This window comes from Anopheles stephensi, chromosome 2 (genome assembly GCF_013141755.1).
Source record: "Anopheles stephensi strain Indian chromosome 2, UCI_ANSTEP_V1.0, whole genome shotgun sequence".
Lineage (NCBI taxonomy): Eukaryota > Metazoa > Arthropoda > Insecta > Diptera > Culicidae > Anopheles > Anopheles stephensi.
Window position 1 is genome coordinate 75260626 of NC_050202.1, and position 27490 is coordinate 75288115.

The following is a 27490-nucleotide window of genomic DNA, read 5'->3' on the forward strand; positions in this document are numbered from 1 at the left end:
TATTATTTTTCTATTTTAACATTCCATCTTTATTTTACCATTCATTGAAAAGCCTATTTACATTTACCATTCCAATCACCCGTCAAGCTATGTGTGTGTGTTGGTGTTTAATAAATGGTGTCCACACCGGTGCGTGTGCACCAACGGAAAGGAGAATAAGTTTTGTGCCTCTAGAAACATTCGTCTAACTAATATCTACACACAAGGAATGAGGAAGCAAACCGACCGGTACGTACATCACGGATCGTTTAAATCTTTGTTCGTAGACCTCCTCCCACCCACGGGTCCGCGTCCGGTGTGCTTCAGTTCAGAAAGCGGATCGACATCTTCTGCTCCACCTCGGTGCGTTCCAGGGCGCGGCAAAAGTCTTCGAACGAAATTTTGCCCACCCCGACCGTGTCCGCTTCCACGATCGTACGTTCGGCGATGCTGTTCAGCTGATCCTGGCTAATGTTCGCTCCCACCATCATCTGCAGTATGTTCAGCAGCTCGTCGCGCGAGATCGTCTCGTCATCGTCCAGATCGTACATCTTGAACGCGAAGCGCAGCTTCTCCTCGCGGCTGTTCAGCCGGTTCTCCTTGTTCGGCTTGATCGGCCGGAAGTGGGCAAGCACCCGGGTGAACTGGCGGAAGTTGACCCGATCGTCATTGCTGTCGGCGAAGAACGAGTGCACGATACGTTCGCACAGCGGATTGATCGCCAACTCCGGGATGCGCAGGAAGTCTTCCCGGGAGAGCGTACCGCAGTCGTTACGATCGAGCGACGTGAAGCGGGAGTACAGCCGTTCGATTTGGTTTGGAGTAACTGCAAAATGTTGAAATGAAAATGAAACAAGTCTTTGTAGTGTTTTTTGTACCAAAAAGCAAACGATGGGAAGATAAGTTCCGTAGCGTCACGTCAATTTCCGGCCCTTTTTTTGATGGATATCATCCAACCACCAAACGACACGCGCAAACGACGTTCAATGACGTAGTTTCAACGTGCCACCCGTGCCATCTATATGGGACGTGCTGCAGCGAGAAAGCTTTTAATTATCTTTCTGTGCCCGGTAGAACTTAGTGACGACGGGAAGGGGTTGCCGAGGCCTGTACAGCATTGCTCAACGTGTACACCTAATTCGCTTATCGCGCCCGTGTTTAATTACGAGCACTTTGGCAAACGAAGGCGAGCTAGATAAAGGCAACTAGAAAAGTGTGACACCGCTCTATGGGGGTGGTGTTCCAATTCCGGGGACGGATGAAGAACTTCATGGTTTTTTCTTCAAACTAATTACGTTGCACACGTTGGCCACAGGTTCCGGACTGCACTCGGCAAACACGCACGCACACTCACACGACCGATGATGCAGTTCAAGGTTCTGTCCTCTGTTTGCAGTGTGTGCAGTGCTTGCAATATGAAGGCAGGTGAACAAAAATCTACTCACATCCAGTCTCTTCGTGAATCTGGGCAATCTCTTCCTCGCGCAGCAAAAGGGATGATTTGTTACCCATCTTTACGGACAATGCGCTTGGCTGTACTTTGGAAGGAAATTAAGCACTTTTTGTTGTCGGATCAAAACAGCGAGCGAACGCAAGCAAAACAACACGCACACCCGTCTGGAAACTCCTGGCCACTGCGAATGAAGTACGCTGCAGCAAGGTATGTAGATATAGAAGGTAGAGTTGTTTAGAGCAAATTGACATTTCTCGACCTGACATAACAGTTCCGTGGTGATCAAGGTGTATGTATTTAGAAGGTGGATTTTTATCGATTTGACAGGGCGACATTTTAGTCGAGTTATGTCAGAGTTTGTTTACAAAATCATATGGTATGGGGCTACCAACATGAACAACCAGCCTCGATTCTCAGTCCTTTGAGCAATTTCGCTAATTTATGGGTCATCTTCGCATATCAAATGTTGTTCCACAGACGATTGATGATATTTGGTTGCATTTTTCGTCAAAAAATCGCAAGCGATACCACCACCGGCGCCTCCTCCGACGCTGCCATCACTCTTCTCAATACCTTTCCTCTCGATCACCACGGAACTGTTATGTCAGGTCGAGAAATGTCAATTTGCTCTAAACAACTCTACCTTCTATATCTACATACCTTGGTGGTGATCAAGGGGAAGGGTATTGAGAAGAGTGACGGCAGCGTCGGAGGAGGCGCCGGTGGTGGTATCGCTTGCGATTTTTTGACGAAAAATGCAACCAAATATCGTCAATCGTCTGTGGGACAACACTTAATATGCGAAGATGACCCATAAATTAGCGAAATTGCTCAAAGGACTGAGAATCGAGGCTGGTTGTTCATGTTGGTAGCCCCATACCATATGATTTTGTAAACAAACTCTGACATAACTCGACTAAAATGTCGCCCTGTCAAATCGATAAAAATCCACCTTCTAAATACATACACCTTGCGCTGCAGTGTTTGTGCAACTGACAGTTGCTGGTGTTGACAAACGGACGGTGCGGCACGAACTGTCAAACACGCCTTTTTGACACCTCGCCCAAATGAAAAGCAAGCATTCTCTATTTTTCTTCGCACGCAGCAAAACTACGAAAGTGAACCCGCGGATTTCCCGTTGCGCTAGTCGTTCGGAACTCGTCACCTATGCGGCCAGAAGATCCGCACATCCTTTAGTATTTAAAGTAAAAAAATGAGTGCAAAGACTGGTGAAGAAGCAATAGCACAAACCAAAGCAGGCAACGACACGATGAAGCCCACCGATAAGCGAAGGGCGCACGGCGATGATGCTGATGATGGTGGTGGCACCGCGGAACAATCCGACCGGTCCGGGTCTACGGCGCGCGAGGATGGTAAAGCACTTTTACGTATTCTAACCAGGTTCCACATATTCCACATTGCGTTAAACAATCCACGGGCAAGCCAACACGCATCCGAAAGTATGAACCACCCCCTTTCTGTAACCTTTTTCTTCGCCACATGCGCTTTGCGGAAATGCACGCTCACACGACTATCCAACATTTTTACCGGATGAAGGCACTCGTAAATGAAACGGTTTGGCTTTGTTTACCTTGCGCGCGAAACAATCCACCGCCGGTTCCGAATTGTACGCGTCGCGGAAGTGTGTTTTATGTTTTTCAGTAAGGGTTTAGCTTAAACTCGCAAGCCGGTGTAGCCGGGGGGTAACGGGGGCCAGACTCGGGAAAAAATGATGGGTGAGTGTGATTTTCTTCTGTTTTAAGACCCACCCCCCCAATACACTAACAAAGTGCAACACATCCTTCTTTCTTGTACGATTAAAGACGAGCGAGCGAATGTATCAAATGGCTAATGGCGCACTCCTCGTCCATTTCCTTTGCAGATGCTCCAACACCGCCAGCTGCCAAGCGTACCAAACGCGGCACCATCGTCGACGACAGCAACACGGAGCTAGTCTCAATCAATGGTTGCTTTTTCGACGACGATTTCCGCGAACGATTTAAAGTGGCCTGGCAGCGGAAAGAAAGCATCGCGGGCAACAATTACCAGCTCAAGCAGGACCCCTTTCAGCTGGCCGTGTTTCAGCACTTTCTCCAGGAGGATGTGAACCGTGCCGATGCAACGAAACGGCTCGAGGCAGAGTTTAGTACGGTCGACTGGAAACGGAAGCAGATGGATCTGTACGAGTTTTACCAGACGAACGATCTGTGCAGCCTCGAGCGTGACTATCTGCAGGCCTTCTACACGGTGCTGAAGGAACAGATGATGCCACTGGTGGAGGAACTGACCGGCATCAAGCTAACGCACGTGTCCGCCTCCTGCTCGATGTACAATGCGGGCGATTACTTGCTGGTGCACGATGATTTGCTGTCCGACCGCCGGATAGCGTACGTGTTCTACCTCAGTCCCTGGGACTGCCATCGGGAGTGGTGCGAGAAGGACGGTGGTGCGTTGGAGCTGTTCAAAGCGGACGGCAACCAGTTGCCCGTGTTTCCGGTGACGGACAAAATATACCCACAGAACAATCAGCTGGTCCTGTTTCGGGTGTGTGAAAAATCGTTCCACCAGGTGGGTGAAGTGACCACCTTCGACTACCCACGGTTAACCATTAACGGATGGTTCCATGGCCCAACGGCACCGGCCGCGCAGTGCGCTGGTAAAACTAGCTCGAATAGCGTACCACAGCCTCCTGCGATCATCGTCGACACACACTACCTTAGTCCGCGAAAGGTCGATATTGATCTTGCCGGGTGGATCAATGACGTTTATCTCGAGGACGAGGTGAAACAGAACGTGCAGAAGAAGGTGGAAATGTTTTCCGAGGTTTCGTTGGAACAGTTTCTGCTGCTGCCCCGGTTTTCGGTCCTGCTGGAAACGCTCTGCAACGTACCGAACTTGGAGTGGAAAATTAAGGGCCCGGCCCATCTGCGCAAGTACGAGGTGCTGAACTTTAAAACACTGCCCACCGACGCTAGCCCGTTGGGCGAGCTGTACGATTTGTTCACGAGCCGAACAATGTTCCGGCTGCTGTACGACTACACCGAGCTGGACCTGTACGGTCGAAAGGCGAAAGCGCCCAAATGTGCCATCGAGCTGCAGCGGTGGGAGCGCGGCTGTTACACGGTGCTCGGCGACTCGTCCACGTACGCCGACAGTACGCTCGATCTTACGTTTTACCTTAACGCGCAGGAAAACGTCGGTGTCATTACCTACCTGGTGCCGGAAGCGGATCAACAGCAGCAGCAGCAGCAGCAAGGATCTTCGGGGCACGATCAACCTTCGTCCTCGTCGTCGGCTGCGTACGCCGAATGTTACGACGAGGATCCCGTGCTGCTAACGCTGCTGCCGAAGGACAATGTGCTGAACGTGGTGTACCGCGCGGAAGGAACGACCAAGTTTACCAAATATGTTTCGCACAACACGCATCTCGAACGGGCTAACGCTAGCAGCACCGGTCACGCTTACACCTACATACTGGTGTGCAGTTACAAGGAGTAGAAAAGCACTGTCGCACCACCTGCCCACGCGCGCTGCTCTGTGTGTTCCTTCCTTGGCGCAAAATAAAGTTGCACATGCAAGCGATAGCAATGTTTCGTGCGTTTTCCTTTATGTTGGATGTTTCGGGGGATTTTACAACACGGTTTAAATTTTAAATACTTACCAACATCCTATCCCCACAGCTGCTGCCATTCACATCTACGCGACGCTTGCCTTCATCGTGATCATCATCGTGATCGGGGTACCGATGTGGTGGAAAACGACGGAAGTTTACCGGTAAGATCGTTACCGTTCAATATCCTTACACCAATGACGGTTAATTGATTTACATCCTTTTACTTCACAGCGTTTCGCTACCGTACTCGGAAATACGTGCGTTGAACGAGGAACCTATTAGGGCCGCGTTCCGGTTGGGCTTGTACTGTCCGTCTGCCGAGCGGCGAGAAATTCTGGCCTTTGAGTTGCGTAAAAAATTTGAACAGAATTGTAAGTAAAATGAGCAAGCAATTTCACAGCAGCAAGGACCACCCAATTGCTTGCTCCTTTTTCCGCTTTCGCTAGTTGTTTTCGAGCTGGATTTGGAACTGCTGTCCCTAGATGCAGCAACCGTTGCGAGCATTAAGACACCGGCTAGGTTGGAAGCGGAACTGCTGCATCGGTATCCCACCTCGGCCGGACAGTTTCTGTTCATCGAATGGCACAAGCTGGACGATGACATACTCGTCACTTCCGACCGGACGGCCTTTATTTCGGAAAGTGCTTGTAAGTGATCCTCTTGAGCTTTTGTTTTTTTTTTTTTTTTGGTAGCTATTTTTTAACCTATTTTCTATATTTTATTAGCATCGCTGAAAGCGTACCAAGTGCTTTCGTCCTGGATACTGCAGGAGTACAAACTGAAGGCCATACTTGGTTCGCGCGATGCGCAACAGACACTGAGGGGTCGCCAGTTACGTTTGAACTCTGCTCCGTTGCAAGGACAGTACGAGGTGCTCATTACGGTGCTGAATCCTCGACCGGACCTGCAAAAGGTGCACTGGAACGCACGGGCAGCAGCAGAAAGTATGTGTGCAAGCAATCGGACGAGATATCGTTACACTCAAGCTAAATGAACGCTCCTCTCCTTGTCGTTTTAGCTTACATCGAACCGTTTCTGAACGAGCTTTCGGGCATCACCAATTTTACCATCAAAACGCAATGGATCTATCAGGTGGGCATTGTCGAGGGTGCTAGCACACAGCCAAAGCAGGTACCGGACGACACGAAACTAGGCCGCCACTACGCACTGGCCGAGGATAGCCTGCCCCACATCATCACCTCGCTGGAGAAGAAGCTTGGCACACAGATCACCGATCATCCCTGCATCCATTTGGTCGTGTACGTGCCGCCGTGTGCTCAGGCACCGCTCAAAATCTACCGCCGCGATGGTCAACGGGCTCCACCGGCGTCCGGCGGTAGTGTGGAAGCGTTCACGTCCGCCAAGTGGGGTGGCATCGTGTTTGCTAACCCGGCCGAGGCAACGTGTGTCCGGTACATGGAAAGCGAACAGTTTAGCGATGTGTACCTGCACGCACAGGACGTGATGCCGGTGCTGTTGTACCAGTTGCGCAAAATATTCGATCTCGAGAACAATACACCCCTGCTGGGCGGAACGCTGGTACCGTACAGTACGATTGAACCGCGCCTGTGGGAGGTGGATACGTTCGTCCGGACCAACACCATCTATCTGGTGCATTCGGCAACCACCACGCTCCAGTCACTGATACAGCTGCTCGGCGGCATCGAGTATATCGTGATCAACGATGAGGTAGGTGCGGCCATTCAGAACGCATACCAGAAGATAGTGGAAGCGAAGCAGCAGCTCGCTGCGGGCAGTCTGCAACGGGCGGCCCTGCTGGCTAGAGAAGCTTACGCATCGGCCGAACGAGCATTCTTTGATCCGAGCATGCTGGCTTTGCTGTACTTCCCGAACGAGCAGAAGTACGCCATCTATATTCCACTGTTTCTACCCATCATGATTCCGGTGGTGTTTTCGTTTAATACTATTATTAAGTATTTCCGCGGCAAAAGCGGCCCGGCAAGCGCAAAGACAAAGGTAGAGTAAATTGCCATGGTCATGCCAAGACGACACGTGTGATGGCGTTCTCGTTTGAATGATTTTGAAGGAAATTTTCTTCTGTTTTTTTTAGCATGATTTCATTAGTTCATTGTTGTTTTCCGGTGTTACTTCCCGAACGAGCAGAAGTACGCCATCTATATTCCACTGTTTCTACCCATCATGATTCCGGTGGTGTTTTCGTTCAATACTATTCTTAAATACTTCCGCGGCAAAAGCGGCCTGGTAAGCGCAAAGACAAAGGTAGAGTAAATTGCCATGGTCATGCCAAGACGACACGTGTGATGGCGTTCTCGTTTGAATGATTTTGAAGGAAATTTTCTTCTGTTTTTTTTAGCATGATTTCATTAGTTCATTGTTGTTTTCCGGTAAGGGTAAGGGTGTGTAAAAGTAATGCTAAAAACGGCTTCACTTTCGTTTCGTTAAATTGGAGAATATTTCCAAATTTTTCCCTTTAGTAATCTCCTTCGCTTCCTGTAGTCCAATATTGTACGCTTGGTCAAATATTTTCTTGATTTCCGCCAGCAATCCGTTCTTCGATAAGGTTCCAAGCTCTGGATAAAAAAAAAACGTTACGCCGTCGTCGTTATTGCCAGGAGCGCGATAATAATAGGGGTGCTTATTTTGCTTTACTTACGATACATTGCGTTGATATCGTCTTGCGTTAGGCCCTTCATCCAGGAGGGTGGTGTTAGATCTAAAGGGATACATTTTAAAATTAAATCATACTCAAACTCTGCCCTCCGGGACCGTTTCGTAAACGGATGCCCTTGGTTGCGTACTTACTATTTGATTCCCACATATCCGCTGTTCCGTTGCTTTCCATTAGCTCAAACAATCCACTATTGTCAAGCTCTAGGAGAAAAAGATACCGTCGTTTACAGTCACATTTCGTTTGTGGTTAAGTTTGTTCGAAAGCATTACCTTCTTTAATATCTATATCGTATTGTTTGGGCATTTTTCTTCAACGACTTTGTACGAGCAGAAGGAAGCACGTACGCTTTGGATGTAGCAAATGTAGATTTCAAATACGGTCGGACACGGTTCTCACAACCCAAACGTGCCGGTGGCAGAAGGCTTGAAAGTGGTAAAAGGTTGGTAGCAAATTTGAGGCTTTAAAGGTTTAAAAATGTAGAAATATTATGCACTTTTCCGTAGTTTGATGAGCTGAGCAACTGGATTTTTTGACAACATTGTTTTGCGTCTTTGAAGCGACCGTGTGTATGATGTCGGGTTGAAGCGTTAGAATGCATCTTTCGATCGCACGGTGTAGCCACAACGCCGTCGCACTGTGGTCAGCTATTGTTTATGCAACAAAATCATTGCAAACCGTTTGGAAATACATTTATTTAAAAGCTAATACATCTTGGTACTACTCACTACTAATTTATATCTTTTTTCATAAAAAATAGTGATTTTTTATCGACCAGCTAGTGTGCGGCTTATCCCACTGTGCATTGTTGTTTCGTACTAGAATGACGTTTAGCTTCGTTAAAAAAGATTGTTTTTCAATTTCTTCGTTAAAATACCAGCGATCCCACAGCAGTGCCGAGCGAACCTTGAACAAAATCCTTCAGCTGTCCAGCGGGCAACGAACGGCACGGCACGGTCGCCCCAGAGTAGCAGTAAAGTTAGCTCGTCTGTTTCGGAAGCCGCTTGCCACACACTTTGTGCAACAGGATCGGAACAACACCAACGGTTGGCAGTGCACAGGCAAATCATTCAAGCTCTATGTAAGCTTCCGGAACGAAGCAAGCAGGGATTCCCCCAGTTGGTGGCCGTCGTCGTGTGTTGCATTTTTCGTTCGCGCTTCCGCAATGGACAAAGAACAGGAAGTTTTGCTCAATGCGTTCGTGATAGCCAAGAAGCGGTATCGTGTGTTTTACAATGCGGGCATCCTCGTGTGGGAAGATGAATCGTCCAAGAAAGGTAATTTAGTGGTCTGCATCGTATCGTGTTTGGTGCGGTTTGGGACGGTCGAGGAATCGCGACGAGTTGCAGATCAATGGCCTTGACCTTAAAACCACGTAACAACACCAGGGGAAAAAAAACAACGAACGAATCAGGAAGTCGCTCGGTACGGAAGTACGAAAGATAAACAAAACGAAGCGAATAAGCTGCTAAATGTATTACTTAACCTTGTGCAGCGAACGTTCTGCATATTGTACACCACCTGCGTCGTGGTACATGGTAGATAGTGTTCTTAATTTGCTGTTTTGCTGAGTCGTTAAAGTGATAAAGATTGTGAATTTATCTTATCAAATATCCTTCGCGAATCGATGGCGCAGCACTAATCGATGATTTATTCGGCCTTCCCTGTTAGCTAAAACCACCGTACCGATAACGGACGTACTGTCGGTGGCGGTATCGAAACACCCGCACGCGAATGGCAAACAATGGATGGGCAAACGCAGCAGCAAAGCACCACCACCACCATCACCAACGGCGCCACCGATCGCACGAAACGATGCCCACGGCAGCCTGGACAGCGATCGTATTCCGGTGCTGTCCGGCTCGACCACAACCAACACGCTCGCGACGAACGCCAGCAACAACATTCCGCACCATCACAGCAACCGAGGTAATGGCGGGCAGAGAGGGCGAACGTAGAAGTAGAGTGGTGTGCAAGGAATCAAAGCAACACGTTTGCCTCGTTAGAAGTACATCCATCCATCCATCCGGCCGTCCGCGCGGTCGTACGTTTCAATGACCCTCCCCCCTTGAGTAATTGCCGGTGAGAGCAGCACGGGTCTGGTTACGTCACGAGGCAGAATGATTTGCGCTTAGATTTGAAGTGTACTTGATGTGTAATTTCTCGTACGAATTTGGTGCCACTTGTCTGGATATCGATGAGAGACAAATTTTTTTTGGCTATTCCTGACCTCTTGAGCTACAGCAAAAAAAAGTTCATCAACTTTTTTTCCAACCATTAACTCGTTTTGTATGGATGTTGCAGGTAGCCTGAATGAATTATCCGACTCACATGACGATCGCCGGGATACCAGCGACTACTTCGATGGTGGGATTCAGGCTGGCAATTTTAATTACCTTATCCTTCACTACGCCGCGCTCGTCTGTGCAAAAACTAGCCGATGGCGTGTGAAGTCCGTCGCGCTGCACAACAGCGAACAGCGCATCGTGGAACTGTGGTACAATCGGCTCTCGAGTGACCTTCGAGGTAACAGTAACAAACTGCCCCCTGCGCAAAAGCGGCTCCTTAATGAACGCAACCCATCCATGTTATTGCAGATCAAAACCGGCCGAAAAATTTGCTGCTCTTCCTAAACCCGTACGGGGGCAAAAAGAATGCGCTGGCACTGTACGAGCGGTTCGCCAAACCGTTGTTCCGGTTGGCGCAGGTGGACATTAATCTCATTATAACGCAACGTGCCCAGCAGATCTACGACATCGTCACCTCGAAGAGCATCGTGCTGGACAACTACGATGGGCTGGTTTGCTGCGGTGGCGACGGTACGTTTGCCGAACTGTTCAACGGCTTGGTCACGCGCACGATGATGGATTGCGGTGAGTTCGTGAGAGGTGTTTTACCGATGGTTTTGCGTTGCGGTGGCTAATTTTGCTCGATTTGCAGGCATCGATGTGAAGCATCCACCGTTCCTACCGAAACCAAACATTCCAATCGGCATCATTCCGGCGGGCAGTACCGATACGGTGGCATGCTGTCTGAACGGTACCACCGACATAAAGACCTCGATCATACACATCATACTGGGGCAGCACAGTGGCCTTGACATATCCGCCGTCTACGGTGCGGATGCAGTGGCGCAGGATGACGATGGTTCTCCGTCCCTGGGAGGCAAACCGCGGCGACCCGAGCTGTTGAAGCTGTTCGCGAGCGCCCTCTCGTACGGCTACCTGGGCGACATTGCGTACGACAGTGAGAAGTATCGGTGGATGGGACCGAAGCGATACGATTATTCCGGTATGTAGCCACACCCCCCGGCAGGAAGGGATTTGGGTTGTACTAAAGATAAAACCAATGTTTCTTTGCAGGCTTTAAGAAATTTCTCGCCAATCGAGGCTACAGCGCAGAAATTGTAGTGCATCTCGATCGGCGGGGAAAGCAAGACCCGAACGACGGTGTCCGCTGTCTGGATCAGTGCAGCCGCTGCAAAAAGGCTCTCTGCAGTAGTCAGGTGGGCAGTGAAGCTGGTGCCGAGCCGGACGACACCGAACCGCTGGTGGTGCGGGGCAAGTTTCTTATGGTAAGCGGTGCCAACATTTCGTGCTCGTGCGAACGAAGCCCGCAAGGATTTTCACCCTTCTGCCACCTGGGTGATGGATTGCTCGATTTGGTGCTTGTGCGCCATACGTCCATGCTGAACAACCTTCGCCTGCTGCTGACAATGACATCGAAAACGAAGAAACTGGTGCGTGCGATGATGCGGGGCCGTTCACCTGTTCGGGTCGTAAATAATGCATTGATTGGGCCCTTCTTTTTTTGTGCTTGTGCTGTAGAGTGAGCTACCGTTCGTGGAAGTTTATCGTACGAAGGAGTTCCGGTTCACGGCGAACGGGCAGCAGCAGCAGCAGGGTGATACGAATGGAGGTGAAGTGGCACCGGCACTATCCTCGGAAATGCTGAAACGGCGCTCGAAATGGAACTGTGATGGAGAAGTGTTGCTCGATACGAACATTATTGTTGAGTAAGCGATGAGTAAAAAGCATTGAGCTATGGATGTATAAGATCACTAATGAGTTAACCCGTTCCAGATCCAATTGCCAGTTAATACGAGTGTTTCGCCGTGGAATTCTACCTAGTGGCGGTCACGGTGGAAATACGCTGGATACGGACGATAAGGATGCCTGCTGTTTCGGTCTGTGCAACTAATGCCCGGGGCCTGGGTGTATCTTTGGTGGGTAGTATTAATCAAACGTTTGATTTTAAGCTTTAGACGACCAACCTCCAAGTATTCAATTTAGGAGATTCAAATTTTCCCCCTTGTGTCTTTTATACGATGGTGGCGAAATTGTTTTCTGTCCCCGTCACACGCTATCTTAGTTCCTTTTTGTTTTATTCTTCTGAAGCTGTATCGTAAACGATAAACTGTGATCATATCTTTATTATTAATCTTATTGTCCTATTATCCTGCTGCTGGGGTGCATACTAACACTGCTAGAAGGGAGCTAGTGGAGTGGAAACCGACAACTATTTTGTATGGGTTGGGTTAGATTAGACGACGACGTCCTCATTGCTGTTTTAAACGTTAAACATCTTGCCGAGATTCTTATGTTTGTAAGAAACGCGTAAGCAATTTTCTAGGGTTTGTGCAACGGACAATATCATTATGCGAGTAGCCGTAGTGGTGCTGAGTGGTCGACTAGCGAGTAAGAATCATCATCATACCGAGGACTTGACGAACCCTTGCATTTGCTCAATCGGAAAACGGTGTTGAAGACTTATTTGTTCGCCTCATTTGGACAACAGTCACTGGCACGGGTCACGGTCACACTGGCTGGACAGGGCTGTTGGCGAGCTCAAACAAACTTGATGGTGGTATACGATGCTAGGGCAAACGAAATCGTGGATGCTGAACGCAAACACGAAACAACAGAACGGAACCATTTGCTTAATGATTTTCACATAATCATAACATAATCTACGGTTCCATCGGGCATGGCAATAGGTCAGGGTTCTTTGTAGTAATGTGCATTAATCCGATCCGACTGTAGAAAAGCAATATTGGGTGGTGTTATAGAGCAGTATTGAGATTCGTTGTGTACCTTGGCCACGGCAACAACCCTCGAAGCATTCCAACGTCCATCAAAAAGCCTTAATTTCCCCTGCTACCTTCCAACCAGGAACGAACAAGCAATAGAAAGCAATAATGTTAAATCAATTAATCGCAAAACCCTACCCCAATTCAAATCTAGATAGAAATTGGGGCGAAAAACTATTCTATGCAGTAATATCGATAAAGCAGCAAAATATTGTGATTTATTTCGATTCTGATGGGCATGATATGACCACAAAAACGCACCGGAACAGAATCAGACAAAGACTTGAACGCTCATTCCTATATCGCAGTTGGGAGGGGCGGGCGCACAGTGCTGCCTTAGAGAGTGGGAAAACTTTAAATTTAAATGTAAACTCGGTGTACATTCTTTACTAAACTGTTGTGAACAAAAGAAAAAAGGGATTGAGGGGACCTAGGAACTGTTATGCTCAACATGCTAATAAAGCCAATTTTCCTAACTAGGTGTGTTTTCTGGGTGCATTTACAAGTACAAGAAGGTGCTTGTGTTTTGCTTTAACTTAAGGTTCACTCACTTTTTGAACAATCATCCGAAACTCAGCAATTCAGCGATAACGCTTATCATCGCGCTAAATCGTGATGGCCGCCTGTGTGTTTTGTCAGTCAAATCCGACCGATCGGATGTAGCACATTATTCGGTAAACGCTTGGCTACGTTAGGTTTACGTTTAATCGTGTTAATGGTTGGAATCTTCATCCTATTGTTTATTCATATGAAAACAATGACAATTGTATAAGGGGGGGGAGCGGGCGGGCGATACACCAGCGTCTTATAAAATAAACCTTTCCGGCACAGCGCGGTCGACAGCGGACCAGATTATCATCACTTTTTAGCCAGCTCGTTTGACAGCCAATCTAGCCCTTCGTACAGCCCGTGGCCCTGGGTGGCACAGGTCGCCTGAATGTACCACTGCGAGAAGAACGTAAACGTGTATCGTAAGAACCGGGCTGCAAACATTGGATTGGTAGCGGCTTGCTTTACTTACATGTCTGTTTCGTAGCTGGTTGAGGTGCAGTTTATCGGTCAGTTCGGCAGCCGTCATCGCGTTGGGCAGATCCTGCTTGTTCGCAAACACCAGCAGCACAGCGTCACGCAGTTCGTCCTCCTGCAGCATACTGTGCAGCTCCTTTTCCGCTTCCACGATACGCTCGCGATCGTTCGAATCCACCACGAAGATGAGTCCCTGCGTGTTTTGGAAGTAGTGGCGCCAGAGCGGACGAATCTTGTCCTGACCGCCGACGTCCCACACGGTGAAGCAGATGTTTTTGTACTCGACCGTTTCCACGTTGAAGCCGATCGTCGGTATGGTGGTCACGATTTCGCCCAGCTTCAGCTTGTACAGGATCGTTGTCTTACCGGCCGCATCCAGTCCGACTAAAATGAGACGGAACGATATGGAAGAGTTTGAAACGTGGGCAATCATTTGACTGGGTGGCGCGCGTCGAACGGAGCTCGATGGGCTATGGGAGTTTTCTCGACCTAACGTTCAACGAATTCTTACTAGATTTGTCATTTCTTACTAGACTCATTCATACCACGTAGCAAGACATTCCGTCCGGGAAGTCAACGAGCAGAACAACCTCTAAGGTGCGAAGGAACGACTGTGTAAATCAGAACGACTTACCCATCAATATGCGCATCTGCTTTTTGCCAAACAACCGGGTTAACACACTGGAAATTGTCAGGCCCATCGTGTCGAGCTAGGGATTGTGTTTACGTTTTGCTGCCACTAATCCTCCTGTGTTGCTGATAGTCTGTAAACGAAGGATTACCGATTGTGAGTTGTTTCCCTGAAGTTTTCGCTTTGTCGACGTCCTACGTGCTGCGTTTTGATCGGACCGGACGAGTATCGGTAGCTTTAATCGAGCGGGCTGGCGGTATGGTATGCCGTCGTAGATTGGACAGTAGATGCGTCACGTACAAGTGATGAAAGCAGCGAACCTGTCGCCTTACCTTGCCTCTTGGACTACGGCGTGCGGTGTTGCGTGGTGGGTTGTTGCCAGCTTTTATTGCAATTTTTGTCACCGCCCGAACTTTGCACGCTGGTAGCGGGTGGCGTATTTTCTGTAATTTCTATTGTTACACGATTCAAAACATAACAATATGCCACGTCAGTGTCGCTAAAACAGGAGCCTGTTTTGCTGGAATACAAATTACAATAGGGATTTTAATAAATTCTGACAGCACAGTGGACTGCGGGGCGGCACCGTCGGACACGGCGAAGAACAGCAAATTTTCCGTTTTTCATTTTTTAAATTAGTTTGTATCGTAATTTATTACCATTGTTTGCACGAAAAATTTTAATGAAATTTTGTGATTTCAAGTAAGTTTTCCACATTTTTTTTTAGAACGAACAATGTTGTGATTTTAAATATTTTAAGTTTTCCAAATGTATTCATGCAATTTCCCACTGTGTAGCGTACGAGCTTGGTTTGACAAGATTGCAAAAAAATAGACTGACACTAGAGCACTTGGCGTTGGTATCGAATTGAAGATGGCATATCGATCGTGCTTGATTGAGAGCAGTGAAGCAGGAGTGTTTTGGCCAGTAAGTAAAACTTCCGACAGTGTTATTAGCTTTTTTCCTCAGTATCTTGGCTTCATAAGGTTTAATGTAGATTGCACCATTCTGTACAGACTGAATCAAAGGATGAAAAAACTAAAGCATAGCTTTAAATTAAAAAAATTGAAATATCCGGATGTTTTGCTGCGAAAAAATAGCAAAATTCACATAATTATCGTATCGGCTAATTTTTAAAAACCTTTTAAACGTATTTGTTGCTTGAGAAAAGGATTCTAAACGTCATTACCAAAATGACGTTTGGCACACTGTTTACAATTTGAACGGAATCGCTTTGCTTGATGCTCAACGGTAGGCTACCGCAACAGTGGCTTGGTTTGGTTGTGCCTCTAGCGCACGCAACGAGTTAATTATATTTAATTGTGAGTTTCATTCAACACGGCACATCAATTTGGCCCATTTTGGTGCAGCGGAACGTTCGGAAAGGCTGCATGTTGTACCGCTTGCAAACTTTTTGTCACTCGCACCCGTCAACTACACGCCATAAACGGGGAAATTTACCGCCATCCCTGGCAACTGGGAGCTTGCTTGGTGAGAGGAGCAATTGATTCTTGCATCCTGCGCTGTTACCAGCAAAGTGTACCATTCTACCATGAATCTAAGCATACATACGTGAGCCAAATAGTAGTGGAGTGTGCAATAATAACTTATTTAACCGCCCGGATCGAGGACAGCATGACCAAGACTTGTTTTCTGTGCAAGAGCAGCGAGGACAACGAGCTGCTGTTCGGTAGATTTTACTCCAAATGGAAGCTTACTGTTCATTACTATTGCCTGGTAAGGAAAATTGTGTGTGTGTTGTGGTTTTTTTTTGGAAGCAAAAAAGAAAAGGAACGAAACGCAGTAAAAGTGTTCTAACTTTGCTATTTTCGTCTCCCAAAACACAGCTCCTTTCCTCGAATCTGGTTCAGCGCGGCAACAATGATACGGTGGGAATATTTGGCTTTTTAGAGTCGGACGTGCGCAAGGAGAATGAGCGGACCAAAAAGTGCCGCTGCTACATCTGCAAGGACATGCATGCGAACGTGTCGTGCTGTTCGAAGAAATGTTTACGAACGTTTCACACGGTTTGCGGCATCATGAATGGTTGTCTGTCCCACTACACGGACACGTACCAGTCGTGGTGTTCCGCGCACGTGCCGCTTGAGCCGGAAAGCGATCCGCATTCGCCGGAGGAAGCGTGCTCGATATGTTACGACGAGATGGGACAGTATGATCTGATCACTTCGATACGGGCACCGTGCTGCCGGAACGGATGGTTCCATCAGCGCTGCCTCGCCCGGTACGCCGAATCGGCTGGCTATTTCTTCAAGTGTCCGTTGTGCAAAAATGAGGACAAGTTCGTGGCTGCGGTGCCACTGCGAGGAGTCTTTGTACCTGAGCGTGATGCGGCCTGGGAGCTGGAACCGAACGCGTTCCAGGAGCAGCTGCAGCGACCGACGGCCTGCGATGCGGAAGACTGTAAATGTGCGGAAGGGCGCACGATGGACAATCGTCAGTGGCAGCTCGTGATTTGTGGTTCGTGTGGATCAACGTGCCGGCACCGGCAATGCATGGAACAGGCGACCGAAGCAGGGCCACAAGTCTACCTCTGCCAGCTCTGTCAGCCGATTGTGGGTGAACAGACGTCACTGCTCGAGAAGCTAGTGGACAGCAGCGATAGTAGCGACGATGACACCGCTTCTACGTCCAGTTCCGTGCCACTCGCTAGAAGGAGCAAGCATAAGTCCAAAGCTTCGTGTTCGGGTGAGGAGGGCGTACACTGTTCGAGCAGCGATGAGCCGCTTGCCAATATCCGGCGATTGGCACATACTGCTGGACGGCGCGTATCAGATGCTTCGGACAGTGAACGGTCCGATGGTAGCTCAATCCAAATCCGACGCTTTGTCCGCCAAAATACGGGCAAGCGTGTGCGTCGTTTGCTGTCGGATGGTTCGGACAACGAGAAACAAGCGGAAGATATGTCCGCTTCTACCGACACGCTTCCGATGCGCATTGACCGCTCGCCTGTGGGACTGGCGGATGACGGCAGTTCGGACTCATCCGATGGGATTGACCACCAGCATGTGGTGCTTACGCGACAACTGGCCAGACGGTTGTCGTCGCAAAGCGATTCCAGCAAATGCTCTACAATCGAAAGTACCAACAGCAACGAAATTCTGCGACCGAAAATCTCATCTAAACGCAGGGCCAGAATTGCTTCTTCATCGGATGAATCGGAAAAAAAATCGGAAGGCGGAAACCAAGCGTCCGACGGTTTGGACGGTTTGTCCACAGAACAACACGACAACAAACCATCATCATCACCAACATCATCTTCGTCAACCGCCCGCAGACTCTCCTCTTCCTCGAAAGACTCCTATAAACGGTCGGACAGTGAGACACAGCTGTCGGAAGAGTTGGATGATGAGCTCCGGCCTGGTAAGAATCGCGAACCAAAACCCTTCCACCCGCTGAACGGTAGATCGACCCGTGCGTCAAACGACAAGCAAACAAAGACCGCAGTGGAATCAGGTCCTACAACTTCAGCGTCGGAATCGGACGAAAAATCTACCACAACCGATAAGACATCGCAGAGCGTCGGCCGCTCACCACCAAAACAAGAGACGAATAGCAAGGCCAACGCGACGGAGGTGTTTTCGAAGAGGATTTCTAACCGGCGCACGAGGCAACTCATTAGAAGGCATTCCGTTCCAGAACGGTCCACCAGCGAAAGTAGCGTAGAGCTGAAACCGATAAAACCGAAAAGGACCAGAATCTCCGCACTCCTCTCTGAAAGTTCGGAAGAACGAACGGAGGAAAATAGGAAAGAAGAAGCTGCTGCTCCTGCTGCTGCTGCTGGCATTACGACGGATAAGCTTGACTGTGCTCCGCGCAATAAACGACGTAGACTTTCTCGCGCCCGGAGCAATCAGTCCAGGCAAGCAGTGAAACGGCTGCACGAGCCACCGGAGATGATTAGCCCACCAAGCACACCATCGTCGCTGTCCTCGGAAGCATCACAGCAACCCGTGACAGCCGAGCGGAGAGAATCCCTTGAGCCCGTCAAGCATGCAAATCGCACCTCCCGCACGCCGGAAACACAGAACCGGCAGCAGCAGTCCATGTTACAGTTCATCACCGTTTCGTCCGCTCAAAAGGCCACAGTGGCTTCCGATGATAGCACCGATCATTCGGCGGAAGAAACTGTTTTTCCCTTGGGCAATAGTATCAAGATAATGAGTGGTAAAAATGTTCCGATCAGCAGCAAACCGATAGCGGTAGTAAAGCCGAAGCGGAGGCGTACGACGAACTCACCGAAGAAAAAGTCCACCAGCTCACCACCAGCAACGGTCCCGAGCCAGTGCGCCGGTAAGCAGCAATCACCAACACCATCATCGGCACCGACATCGAGCAAAGCGGCCGCAACGAAGCACAGGACCACGCCACCGAACCGCATCACGCACGTGCACCAGGTAAAGGGACGTGGATTTTAATTTTCTCGGACATATGCTGATGGTCGCCCTTTTCTTTCTTCTTCTTCTTCTTTTAGGATAAAGGACAGAAGAACATACTGAATTATTTTAACCGCTGTTAGGAAGGATTTTGTTCCTCTACATGGTACAAAGTAGAGATTTTAGAGCAATAACGTCGATGGCGTGTGTGTGTGTGTGTGTGGAATTCTCGTTGCCGTTGCGATGGACTCGCGCAAGCAAGCTTTAGCCAGTTGTATTGCATAAATTTAGTATTTTATTCATATCTTTCATAGTGCTTGCTGACTTGGGAGATTTACAATTAGTTCAATATTTTGCTTCTTTTTTATGATACTGTTTTGCCGGTGTTTTTTGTTTGTAAATTTAAAAACTTCTAGTTTTGATTTTTTTATTCACGTACAGTGGTGGTTCAACTTTCAGCGCAGTAACGACATACAATTCTTAATCTCTAGAAGAAAAAGAAAAACCTCTTACCAAACTACTCGCCGTTCAAGTGTTGATAGCGAAATTTAAATATATCGATGGAGTTAATCAAAGTTGAAACATATTTTCTTTCCCTCTCTCTGTCTCTCTCTCTTTCTCTTATAATCTACCGAAACTTACTAGTTTAATTTCAAAAGTGACTGGAAAACCATTTCACCCTGGAATTAAAGGTGGAAAAGCTTGTCTCCGGCAGTGGCGCGATCACTGCACGCCCTGGTGGTTCGGGGTGGTGCGTTGCTACGATCGAGAACTGGTTGCTTACCGAAGCTGCGCATTGATGTGTGTGTGTATGTACGCTCACATATACACGTGCGCACGCACGCACGCTCACTTGCTCGCGGCTTTTGCGGCGCCCCGCGAGAGCGCGATGAGAAGAAAATCATCGATCAGTATAATTTTTATCATCACCGCTGACGGACCGCGCTTTGGTGGTGGTACGCGCGAACGCACTTTCGCGAGCTAGCAGTAGACGACCCGTGCGAGGCGGAGGTGGTACGTCCGAAATCATTTCATAGCTCGACAGTTTGACTGTGTGAAGGCTTGTTGTTATCGGTGGCGCATATCTGACCGAAGAAAGGAGGCCTGCCTGCCTTTATCAACTTCCGGATCACACACACACACACACATAACCCGCGTTTCTCGTGATTGTGGGAGTGGACCGCGATTAGTGTGGGTGGGTGGTGTGTGCAATCTGGAGGGTGCCGGTGGAAGTAAGGAGAGAGCTGTGTCAACGTGCGTGAAATCAAAGTCGGCATCGACTGTTTTGTTATCTTGATGGTGGGTTGGCGTTGCGAAGGAAGAAAGCCAAAGAACAGTCCCGGGCCAGAAATTGTTCTTGTTCACTCGACCCCATATATTTCCACTTTCGTAGTATTTGTGGCTCCGCGTGCGTGTGTGTGTTGTCAACGGGAGAGTGCGTGTGGGGTTATAGGTTCGTGCGTGCATGTAAATGCAAGTGGGTGAGCACTTTGGCGCCCTTAAGTAAAAGCACATTAAGCCGAATGGTGGCAGTGTGGTAGTGTGTGCCGCACCACACATCGGTTTACTGCGATCGGTTTACTGCTGTAGAACAACGCGCTCGTGACAGCTGACAGTGCCGATGGCTTCTGCGATGGGCTGGGCGAGCGAGAACACGATCCGCGCAGTGTTTGTTCCTATTCTTGCGTCGTGCCGGGCCATCGTGCGGTGTGTGTTTGTGTGTTAAAGCTTCAGCACCGAGAAAGAAAAGCAACTCGCCCCCTCGGCTCGCGAGGAAAGGGAAGCTGCAACAACAACAGCAGCAAGAAGCGTTGCGTTCAAGATTATCTGTTGGTTGGTCAGCGTGTGTTGAGATTTTGTCCGGTCTATCACTGGTGGTTTGCCGTGGTTTGGTCCGATTTTTTTGTTTTCTGCCGGGGTCAGAACGTGAACCGCGATACCGCGCACCGAGCTCTCTTTCGCTGCTCTCTCATTGCTTTGTGCGTTCTAAACAACCCCTGCCAATAGTGTGCGTGTGTTTGTTGTTGTTGTTGTTGTTGTGTTGACAATCATCCCTTGGTATCCGTCCCCCGTTGATAAGCAATAAGAAAGGTGTGTGACAAAGGGGGTGGCTGGCATTGTGTTGTTGTCATAGTGTCGCTGTTGACGGTGATTTTACTTATTCTCGCGCCCCAATTGTTGTGTTTGTGTCTCTATGCACCGGTGCTACTACGACGATAAGCCACCGACGGTCGCGATCTTCATCAATTCAATTGAAGGAGGGTCTGTGAGAGTGTGTGTGTGTGTGTGTGGTGCTGATCGCGGATAAGGGATGATTACTGGCAGTGAGTGCAGCCGATCGTCATACGTCCGCTGTGCGAACGGAATGGGGTGAGCAGCACTCGATCTCTCGATCTCTGTCGGAAAGTCGCGCGCGTACTCAGCTGTCCGCGATAGCAGCTTCCTTGGGCCAGAAACATAAGAAGCTTATCAGCGCCTGTATACACCCTTATCGACTCTGTCCCTCGCTCGCTCTTGCTGTAAGCGAAAACGAAACATTGGTACGGTGCGAAGCGAGAAGAAGACACCGCCGGTCCATATTCACCCCCTTACCCTTACGTCGTGCGGACATTCTCTGTTTTCATCGGATGGCATGCGCGCACTCTTTCAAGCGGTCATCCGCACGAGTCACGATCAACCGAACGGAACCGGATCCGAGCGAGCGGTTTTAATGGTAGGAGCCGCAAACACGCAGAAGAAGAAACAATAATAAAACCAACACACTACACACACACACACACACACACACACACACACACACACGAGCGCAAAGGTAGGTATGATGCGTGCGAAATGTTTCTCAGGGTGTGTGTATGTTGTATGCGAGTGGGAATAGATTGTAACATGATCCATCCAGTAGGCCGCTGATTGCGAATTGGGTGCAAGAGACAGCATCAGCCACACATACACACACACACACACCGTATTATGTCTCTTTCCGTTGCATACCAGATTTGTATGCGGATGAGACGAGAAGGCCGAGCCAAATCCGGCAGCGAAGAAGTAGAAAGCGTTAACCGTGGCCGGGCCGGGTGGGCGCGGTTAGAATGGGACGGGCAGCGGCAAGGTCGCCGTCGTCGCCACACGAGATCGAGACGCATTTTGAGATTGATCGAATGTGACCGAATGTCTGTACATATATACATATGATTCAACGAGCAACGGTCGAACGGATGGCGCCAACGCTGCGTCCCATGGACCGCTGGCTGGTGTGTGTAGGAACCGATGCAACCCGGCCGATGCAATCGTTGCAACCCCATGCCGAACCGGTTTTATTCTTGACGCCCAGCAACTTTCTCCCTCCCTGGTGCTGCTCGCTGGGGCTGTTGCTGCTGATAGCACGAGCATCGTTTCTTTCTTCTCAATGACGATAACTATTGATGCGCATTCTGACGCATTGAACAAATTCTAACGCAGCTGTACTGGTGTGGAAGGCGATGTGCAATCGGAACCAATTTCTTTTCGTTTTTCATGATGGTGAGGGAAGCTGCGCGTAGAGTGGCACGATAATGATACAGCTTTTTTAGTCCCGTTTGGTGAAAAAAAAAGAGCTGATGCATTGTTTTTGATCGCGAGCACTAGATTTAACCGTATAATATCCTTACTAAGGGCTGTCAGGACAGTCGGTTGTCAGGATGGGCTACAATAGCATGGGACGACAGAAAATTCTTTAAGGCTGAGCAGTCGCAGGATGTCATGGATACATGTATCAAACGCTTTAAGATGTTCCGAACTCGAATATTTGGAATAATATCAGACAGGTGGTTTCACTGGGTGAAATGTAGTTTGGAAGAGTAACGACCTTTGGAACTACAACCTTTGGATGGTCTCCCGGTTGATATCCATTTCTGGATGAGATGAATTGCTACCATGATGACAGTTACGAGCTGGGCGGTGATCTCACGATCGTGTAGCATATCAGACTGACCAGGCTCCTATGGGGGTGTCATGTCATGAGAATGGTACAGGACCACAGGAACAGACCAAGCCCGTAAAGTCCATTTAAGCTGTCACCATGGACAGAGGAAGTGTGGTTTAAACTGAGAATGCCATCACTTCGATGCGTCCGCCAGAACTGTTGGGATAATAGAAAATCACCTGTGACAGGGCGCAACAATCGCTAGCTCCCGACAGGCTCAGATGCTCACGGCAATTTCCATTCCATTGGACCAGTATTCGTAAGCAAAAGGTTGCACTAAATTGAGCCATTTTAAAGGCTAGCTTCAGTGGACATTTGCGGTTAGCGGTTGGCACGATAAGCAAACTGAACGTGCAAAACGGTACGCACAAAAGCGCCCACCGAGCCGCGACCACAGCGCACATCTCTTTGAATGGAAAAATGTGGATCAGTCGTGTATCTGGTTCACACCTTTGGTACGATTGAGTTCAATTTTTTTGTTGCTGCGCTAAAAATGACCCAGCCATGTTTGTGCACTTTATTAGCAACCAATGTGTGGTGTGTATTTTTGGATGGCGCAGATGAGTTTGGTGGTGGTAGTGAAAGAAGGGGTACGCATCGTGTCCACCCTTGCTGTGGCGGTGTTCTTGCTTAGGAAGCACTCAGTAGCATGCAAGGACGGCAAAGGACTATCGAGAAAACGGTGGATCATTTCATCAATCGTTGGTGTAGGAGCTTTTGAAGAGTTACAGCATTTTAATCTCCCTTAAATACTGAACGATATCAGCAAATTCGTTCGCCGAAATGCATTTCCTCTGCCCTCAAGCACCGTCTCGCCTCAGCCCACTTGTGAAATGCTGCACTGCAATATTTATTGCACCTTCGCCGTGGTGGTTCAAAAACCGAACGCGAACAAAACAAATAAAGGCAGAGCACGAACGAAATGCACAGACCGTGCAGCCGAACTATTCTCGCCCCGTGCGTTAATGAATTTAAATAAATATACCGGCGTCGTGCACGGACGAGCGGTGATCGCGATCGCCGGCCGTCCCGGGATCGGGACAATTTGTCGCGCGCGCTGCGTCAATTTCGATCGTCGTCGGCCTCATTCCGTTTTATGGTTTCGGTTTCGTTTGGTTGTTTTGAAAAGGTTTTTTTTTTGTTTTTTGTTTTTTTTTTCGGTTTTGCTGCATGCATAATAGTGCCCTGGTTGGTGGAAACCTGCCGGCTGCTATCACATTGCAGACCGGCCGGATGATGATTTCGATGTGGGTGATGCATTGAAATTCGGGCTCGGTTGCAAGGTCCCAATCCAATTGGCACAACAAAGTTCAATAAGTAAGAAAAAAAAATCAATGCACAAAATTGCTACCATTTTTTTTTCTTCTTCGCTGGGAAGGTGTATTTAGACAATATGCTTTCCCAACGCAAAATCTATCTTTTCCGCCATCGGGGCAAGAGCGCAAATACCATCGCACGCTTGCCACAGAATAAACGGAACGCGTCCACATAAATCAGTCAATTGTAAGTAAATAAATAAATAGTCGCTCGCTAGCCGTGCGTGCGTAGCTGGGCAGCCGCAGTACGCCGGCAAACGTCACGATTTACGCAAACGCAATTAAAACACTCAAGATCACCTTGCGGATAAGGGGGCTTGCGTTGGTGAGTGCTTCCGTTTTGAGAGGGTTTCGAGGTGGTGTTTATGATCGATTAAAGGGTGGAGTTGCGAAACCTGGGTTATAAAATCATTCCCAGGCATTAGAAGATTCCAGGCGAAGTAGCTTTGCGTGAAGACTTTCAGTACAGCGCATCCGTTCTTATGCGCGAGTAGATGGCACTTTGGCCTAGATGTTCAAATCCCAATCTTTTGGCAGACCAAGATGTTCTGTAATACCAAAGAAAAGAATGGATTTTTTGTTCTACGTTCTTCTTATCGCTTATCGCCTTTCGGTTTGGTTTTGAAGCGAGCCAAGTCTTCTTAAGCATGTAACACCGTTACAGTAACATGTCACCGATAAGCAGTTGGAGCAGCGAATCAGTCAGTAACAGTAAAAATAGCAGCATATCGTCCGAGCAGCAGCTGCGCGTCTGGACGACGAACTATTTTGCCCGGCCTTATCGGTTAAGTTGCCAAAAGTTTTCGTAGTCATTATCAAGGAGCTAGCCATGTATGCGGTTTAGCGTGCGCTGATCGGTCCACTTTCACGCGGAGCAACTCTAGAAGTTTCGGGCCATGTAGAGAGGGGAACCATTTAAATGCAATTAAAAATCACTTCGTCAGCGGCATTTTTCTTTCTTTGGTGTTTTTTTGCATTATGCTGATGATCTTGTCACTTGGTCAAGAAATTGTACGACACGACAAGGTGTCCATGATTTCACAAGGTGTTGAAATGTACTTTACCGATAGCATGTAGATCGCGCAGGATAGCTGAGTTGCTTTTTTTCCAGCAAGAATCCTTGAGCCTGTTCATTGAAATTAATTATACCTGTTTTCTGGCAGGATAGGTCAACGAAAAATATTTATGCTTGTTTAATGTTTCTTGTAACTACTTAATTATTGATCAGTCGCTACAAGCGATTTGAGGGTTTTTTTTTTACCAGCTTCAGAAGTCCTCGATACCTTCCTTCGATACATCGCTACTTCTCGGTTGGGGCCTACCACGCCTACTATGTTGATATCTAGACAACCTAGAAATGTATGAAGAGCTTGATCGTCTGGTGCCTTTCTCGTAACATGACCAGCCCACTGGAGCATGGCAAGTCGATTAGCTTTAAGAGCTCGCTATTGAAGCTGTTCCTCCATTGTCCTTTCACACGCAGAGGGCCAAAAGTCCTTCTGAGTCCCAGTTTCGTCCGTCGTCGTCGTCAATAACAAGTGTTACCTGCCTAGTCAATCGCTTTAAAAAGCCGTTGTTACTGAGGTCTTATCCCGGAGATCAAATCAAATATCCTCCACTCAAAACAGGAACGAGCAGAGACTAGATTGAGTGGTAATTTTGAGCGTGCAGAATCTATAAATGATAAGAGACGGTCACTGTAAGTTTTATTTTTAGACTCGTAATTTACCCCCTTGCCGATGCACAGTGTGCCCATGTTGTGTATTGGATTACATGTACCGTTCCGGCCGGCTGCGATCCATATGGTATACTGGTAACGGGCCTTAGGTGTGTGTTGTCAACGCATCTTTGATTGATCGACAAGGGACACACACACATTGCGACTGACACAGAAAACTGGTGGTGGTGGAACTACAGGTGGAAAACTTTACGCTCCCTTCCTGCCGTTCTGCACGAAAAGGGCGGGACACATTACGTTTTTTTTCGCAGCTCCGTCCGCTACCTTCCTGCGACCAGTTTTGTGCGAAGAGATGGCGTGATGCTGATCTTGCTGGCTTGCTGGCCGGGTTGTTTGCCGAGCGTGGCTGCCGCTGTTGAACAACAACCCCGGAACCAGTTGTTGTTGTGGTGAGGGTTTTAGGCGATGGCTTCTTCCCGTAGGAGAAGACCCCCCTCCCCCACCACATCAGGCTTTCCGTTAGCGTAAGTTCTTCGCGGAATTTTTCATTCCGGTCATCGCGTCGCCGTCATGTCGCGTCATCCTGTCGTTGGAATGTGCTCGGACGATAGTGGACCGTTGGTTGGGCGTCAGATTTTGCATTTTATGTTGCTCTTCGTTGGAAGTGCGGTTGGGAGGGGAGGCTGGGGCAAGTTTTTGTTTTGTTTTACAGTTGGCTGCTTTCGTTATGGCACATGGGGGGGAGGGAAATAATCGATCTTTAATCGACAACTCTTACCGGTACAAAAACCGAGCGAAATTACGGTCGTTTAAAAACTGTCAAGCATTGTACCGAATCATACGGCGCGAGGAACTGAGGCTTCAGAAGCTATTGTACAGAAAGGTACACAGACGAATGGGAAAAATACCATAACGGCCAGCTGTACAATCACGGTAACAGACAGACGTGGAGAGAGACAAAACAATGGATAAATATTAGCCTATTTACCAAGAAACAAAGTGTTGAAAACCAAAGAGAAGGAGACGCACGTGGACTTCATTGTGGAATGGCTAGGGAATGTCACTTGCGATAAGTATCTTATTTATTAACGATTGTTAGTTACATCCCACAACTATGATCGCAATTACTCTCACTATTTACATTCGACAAGTCTGTTTGCTTGTTTTTTCGCCTCGAAATTCCAAAGTTCAGGGAAGTTCTTGCAACATGCACGCGCGCTCCGTTTGCCTTTAAAACCTAAACAAGTTCTCTTCCTACTCTCGCCAGAGTCGCCGCGCGTACGTCTATACCATCGATCTCGCCACTCGGTTTCGCCACACCGACGGGGCATGTGCGTTTAATCTCCGCCCCGTCACAGTGCACAACTTCAGCCCAGGCCAACCCAGGTGCCGAAGGTCGTTTACATGGCCTTCACATTGGCACAGAACCGGGGTGTGCAACCTTGGCCGAGGTCAGCGGAAGGATGAAACGGCGGTTTCCCCGCCCGACCGGAATCTGGTTTCGCGGACTGGGCGCCGTACCGCCCAGTTTAGAGTTATGAGCCATGTTTTTTTCTGCTCTCTCTCTCTCTCCTCTGTTTTGTGGTGCTCTTTCCACGATCGTATTCCGGGTGGGGGTAAGATCGGAAAGATCGTTGCATGTTGTTTTGATTGAAGTAGATAAAAAGAAAGCAATTGCTCAATTTATTATACTTACATGCATA

The 27490-nt window shown here is 48.4% G+C and overlaps 7 protein-coding genes across 15 annotated transcripts in view; 4 read left to right on the forward strand and 3 right to left on the reverse strand.

Annotated features, from left to right (window-relative positions):
• Positions 1–2: 2 nt before the first annotated feature.
• Positions 3–1626, reverse strand: LOC118507648 (calcineurin B homologous protein 1). Its single transcript, XM_036046413.1, has 2 exons — positions 1425–1626; positions 3–805 (listed from the first exon to the last, which is right to left on the reverse strand). The coding sequence occupies exons 1-2, from the start codon at positions 1489–1491 to the stop codon at positions 303–305; spliced, it is 570 nt and encodes a 189-aa protein (XP_035902306.1). The 5' UTR covers positions 1492–1626; the 3' UTR covers positions 3–302.
• A 793-nt stretch (positions 1627–2419) lies between these two features.
• On the forward strand, positions 2420–7321 carry LOC118507646 (prolyl 3-hydroxylase sudestada1-like). 4 transcript variants are annotated; one of them, XM_036046408.1, is made up of 7 exons: positions 2457–2805; positions 5113–5206; positions 5277–5416; positions 5492–5692; positions 5771–5989; positions 6064–6907; positions 7172–7321. In XM_036046408.1, the coding sequence occupies exons 1-7, from the start codon at positions 2646–2648 to the stop codon at positions 7293–7295; spliced, it is 1782 nt and encodes a 593-aa protein (XP_035902301.1). In that variant the 5' UTR covers positions 2457–2645; the 3' UTR covers positions 7296–7321. The 4 variants fall into 4 exon arrangements, with proteins under 4 accessions (XP_035902300.1, XP_035902302.1, XP_035902301.1 ...); XM_036046407.1 differs by having other exon boundaries at positions 2420–2805; positions 6064–7311; XM_036046409.1 differs by lacking the exons at positions 5113–5206; positions 5277–5416; positions 5492–5692; ... (1 more) ...; positions 6064–6907; positions 7172–7321 and adding an exon at positions 3315–5020 and having other exon boundaries at positions 2443–2805.
• LOC118507651 (protein lin-52 homolog) lies at positions 6726–8287 on the reverse strand. 2 transcript variants are annotated; one of them, XR_004905681.1, is made up of 5 exons: positions 7968–8260; positions 7830–7898; positions 7681–7740; positions 7387–7597; positions 7009–7122 (listed from the first exon to the last, which is right to left on the reverse strand). XR_004905681.1 is itself a non-coding variant. In XM_036046421.1 (4 exons), exons 1-4 carry the CDS (start codon positions 7999–8001, stop codon positions 7452–7454), a joined length of 309 nt encoding a protein of 102 aa, XP_035902314.1. In that variant the 5' UTR covers positions 8002–8287; the 3' UTR covers positions 6726–7451. The 2 variants fall into 2 exon arrangements, 1 of the variants encoding a protein (XP_035902314.1); XM_036046421.1 differs by having other exon boundaries at positions 6726–7597; positions 7968–8287.
• A 278-nt stretch (positions 8288–8565) lies between these two features.
• LOC118507645 (ceramide kinase) lies at positions 8566–13319 on the forward strand. Its single transcript, XM_036046406.1, has 8 exons — positions 8566–8972; positions 9367–9624; positions 10000–10221; positions 10293–10568; positions 10636–10986; positions 11058–11434; positions 11523–11710; positions 11778–13319. Exons 1-8 carry the CDS (start codon positions 8861–8863, stop codon positions 11893–11895), a joined length of 1902 nt encoding a protein of 633 aa, XP_035902299.1. The 5' UTR covers positions 8566–8860; the 3' UTR covers positions 11896–13319.
• Positions 13320–13471: 152 nt separating this feature from the next.
• Positions 13472–15010, reverse strand: LOC118507649 (ADP-ribosylation factor 2). 5 transcript variants are annotated; one of them, XM_036046414.1, is made up of 4 exons: positions 14774–15005; positions 14445–14574; positions 13806–14194; positions 13472–13729 (listed from the first exon to the last, which is right to left on the reverse strand). In XM_036046414.1, the coding sequence occupies exons 2-4, from the start codon at positions 14509–14511 to the stop codon at positions 13643–13645; spliced, it is 543 nt and encodes a 180-aa protein (XP_035902307.1). In that variant the 5' UTR covers positions 14512–14574; positions 14774–15005; the 3' UTR covers positions 13472–13642. The 5 variants fall into 5 exon arrangements, with proteins under 5 accessions (XP_035902307.1, XP_035902308.1, XP_035902311.1 ...); XM_036046415.1 differs by having other exon boundaries at positions 13481–13729; positions 14640–15010; XM_036046418.1 differs by having other exon boundaries at positions 13481–13729; positions 14742–14996.
• Positions 15011–15657: 647 nt separating this feature from the next.
• On the forward strand, positions 15658–19421 carry LOC118507643 (flocculation protein FLO11-like). The gene is made up of 3 exons (XM_036046403.1): positions 15658–16178; positions 16289–18856; positions 18934–19421. The coding sequence occupies exons 1-3, from the start codon at positions 16077–16079 to the stop codon at positions 18976–18978; spliced, it is 2715 nt and encodes a 904-aa protein (XP_035902296.1). The 5' UTR covers positions 15658–16076; the 3' UTR covers positions 18979–19421.
• Positions 19422–19743: 322 nt separating this feature from the next.
• LOC118507642 overlaps positions 19744–27490 on the forward strand; it is a 108672-nt gene continuing 100925 nt past the window's right edge. Inside the window, 1 exon segment of the mRNA XM_036046402.1 lies at positions 19744–19849. The gene's annotated coding sequence lies outside the window, so the exon portion shown is untranslated.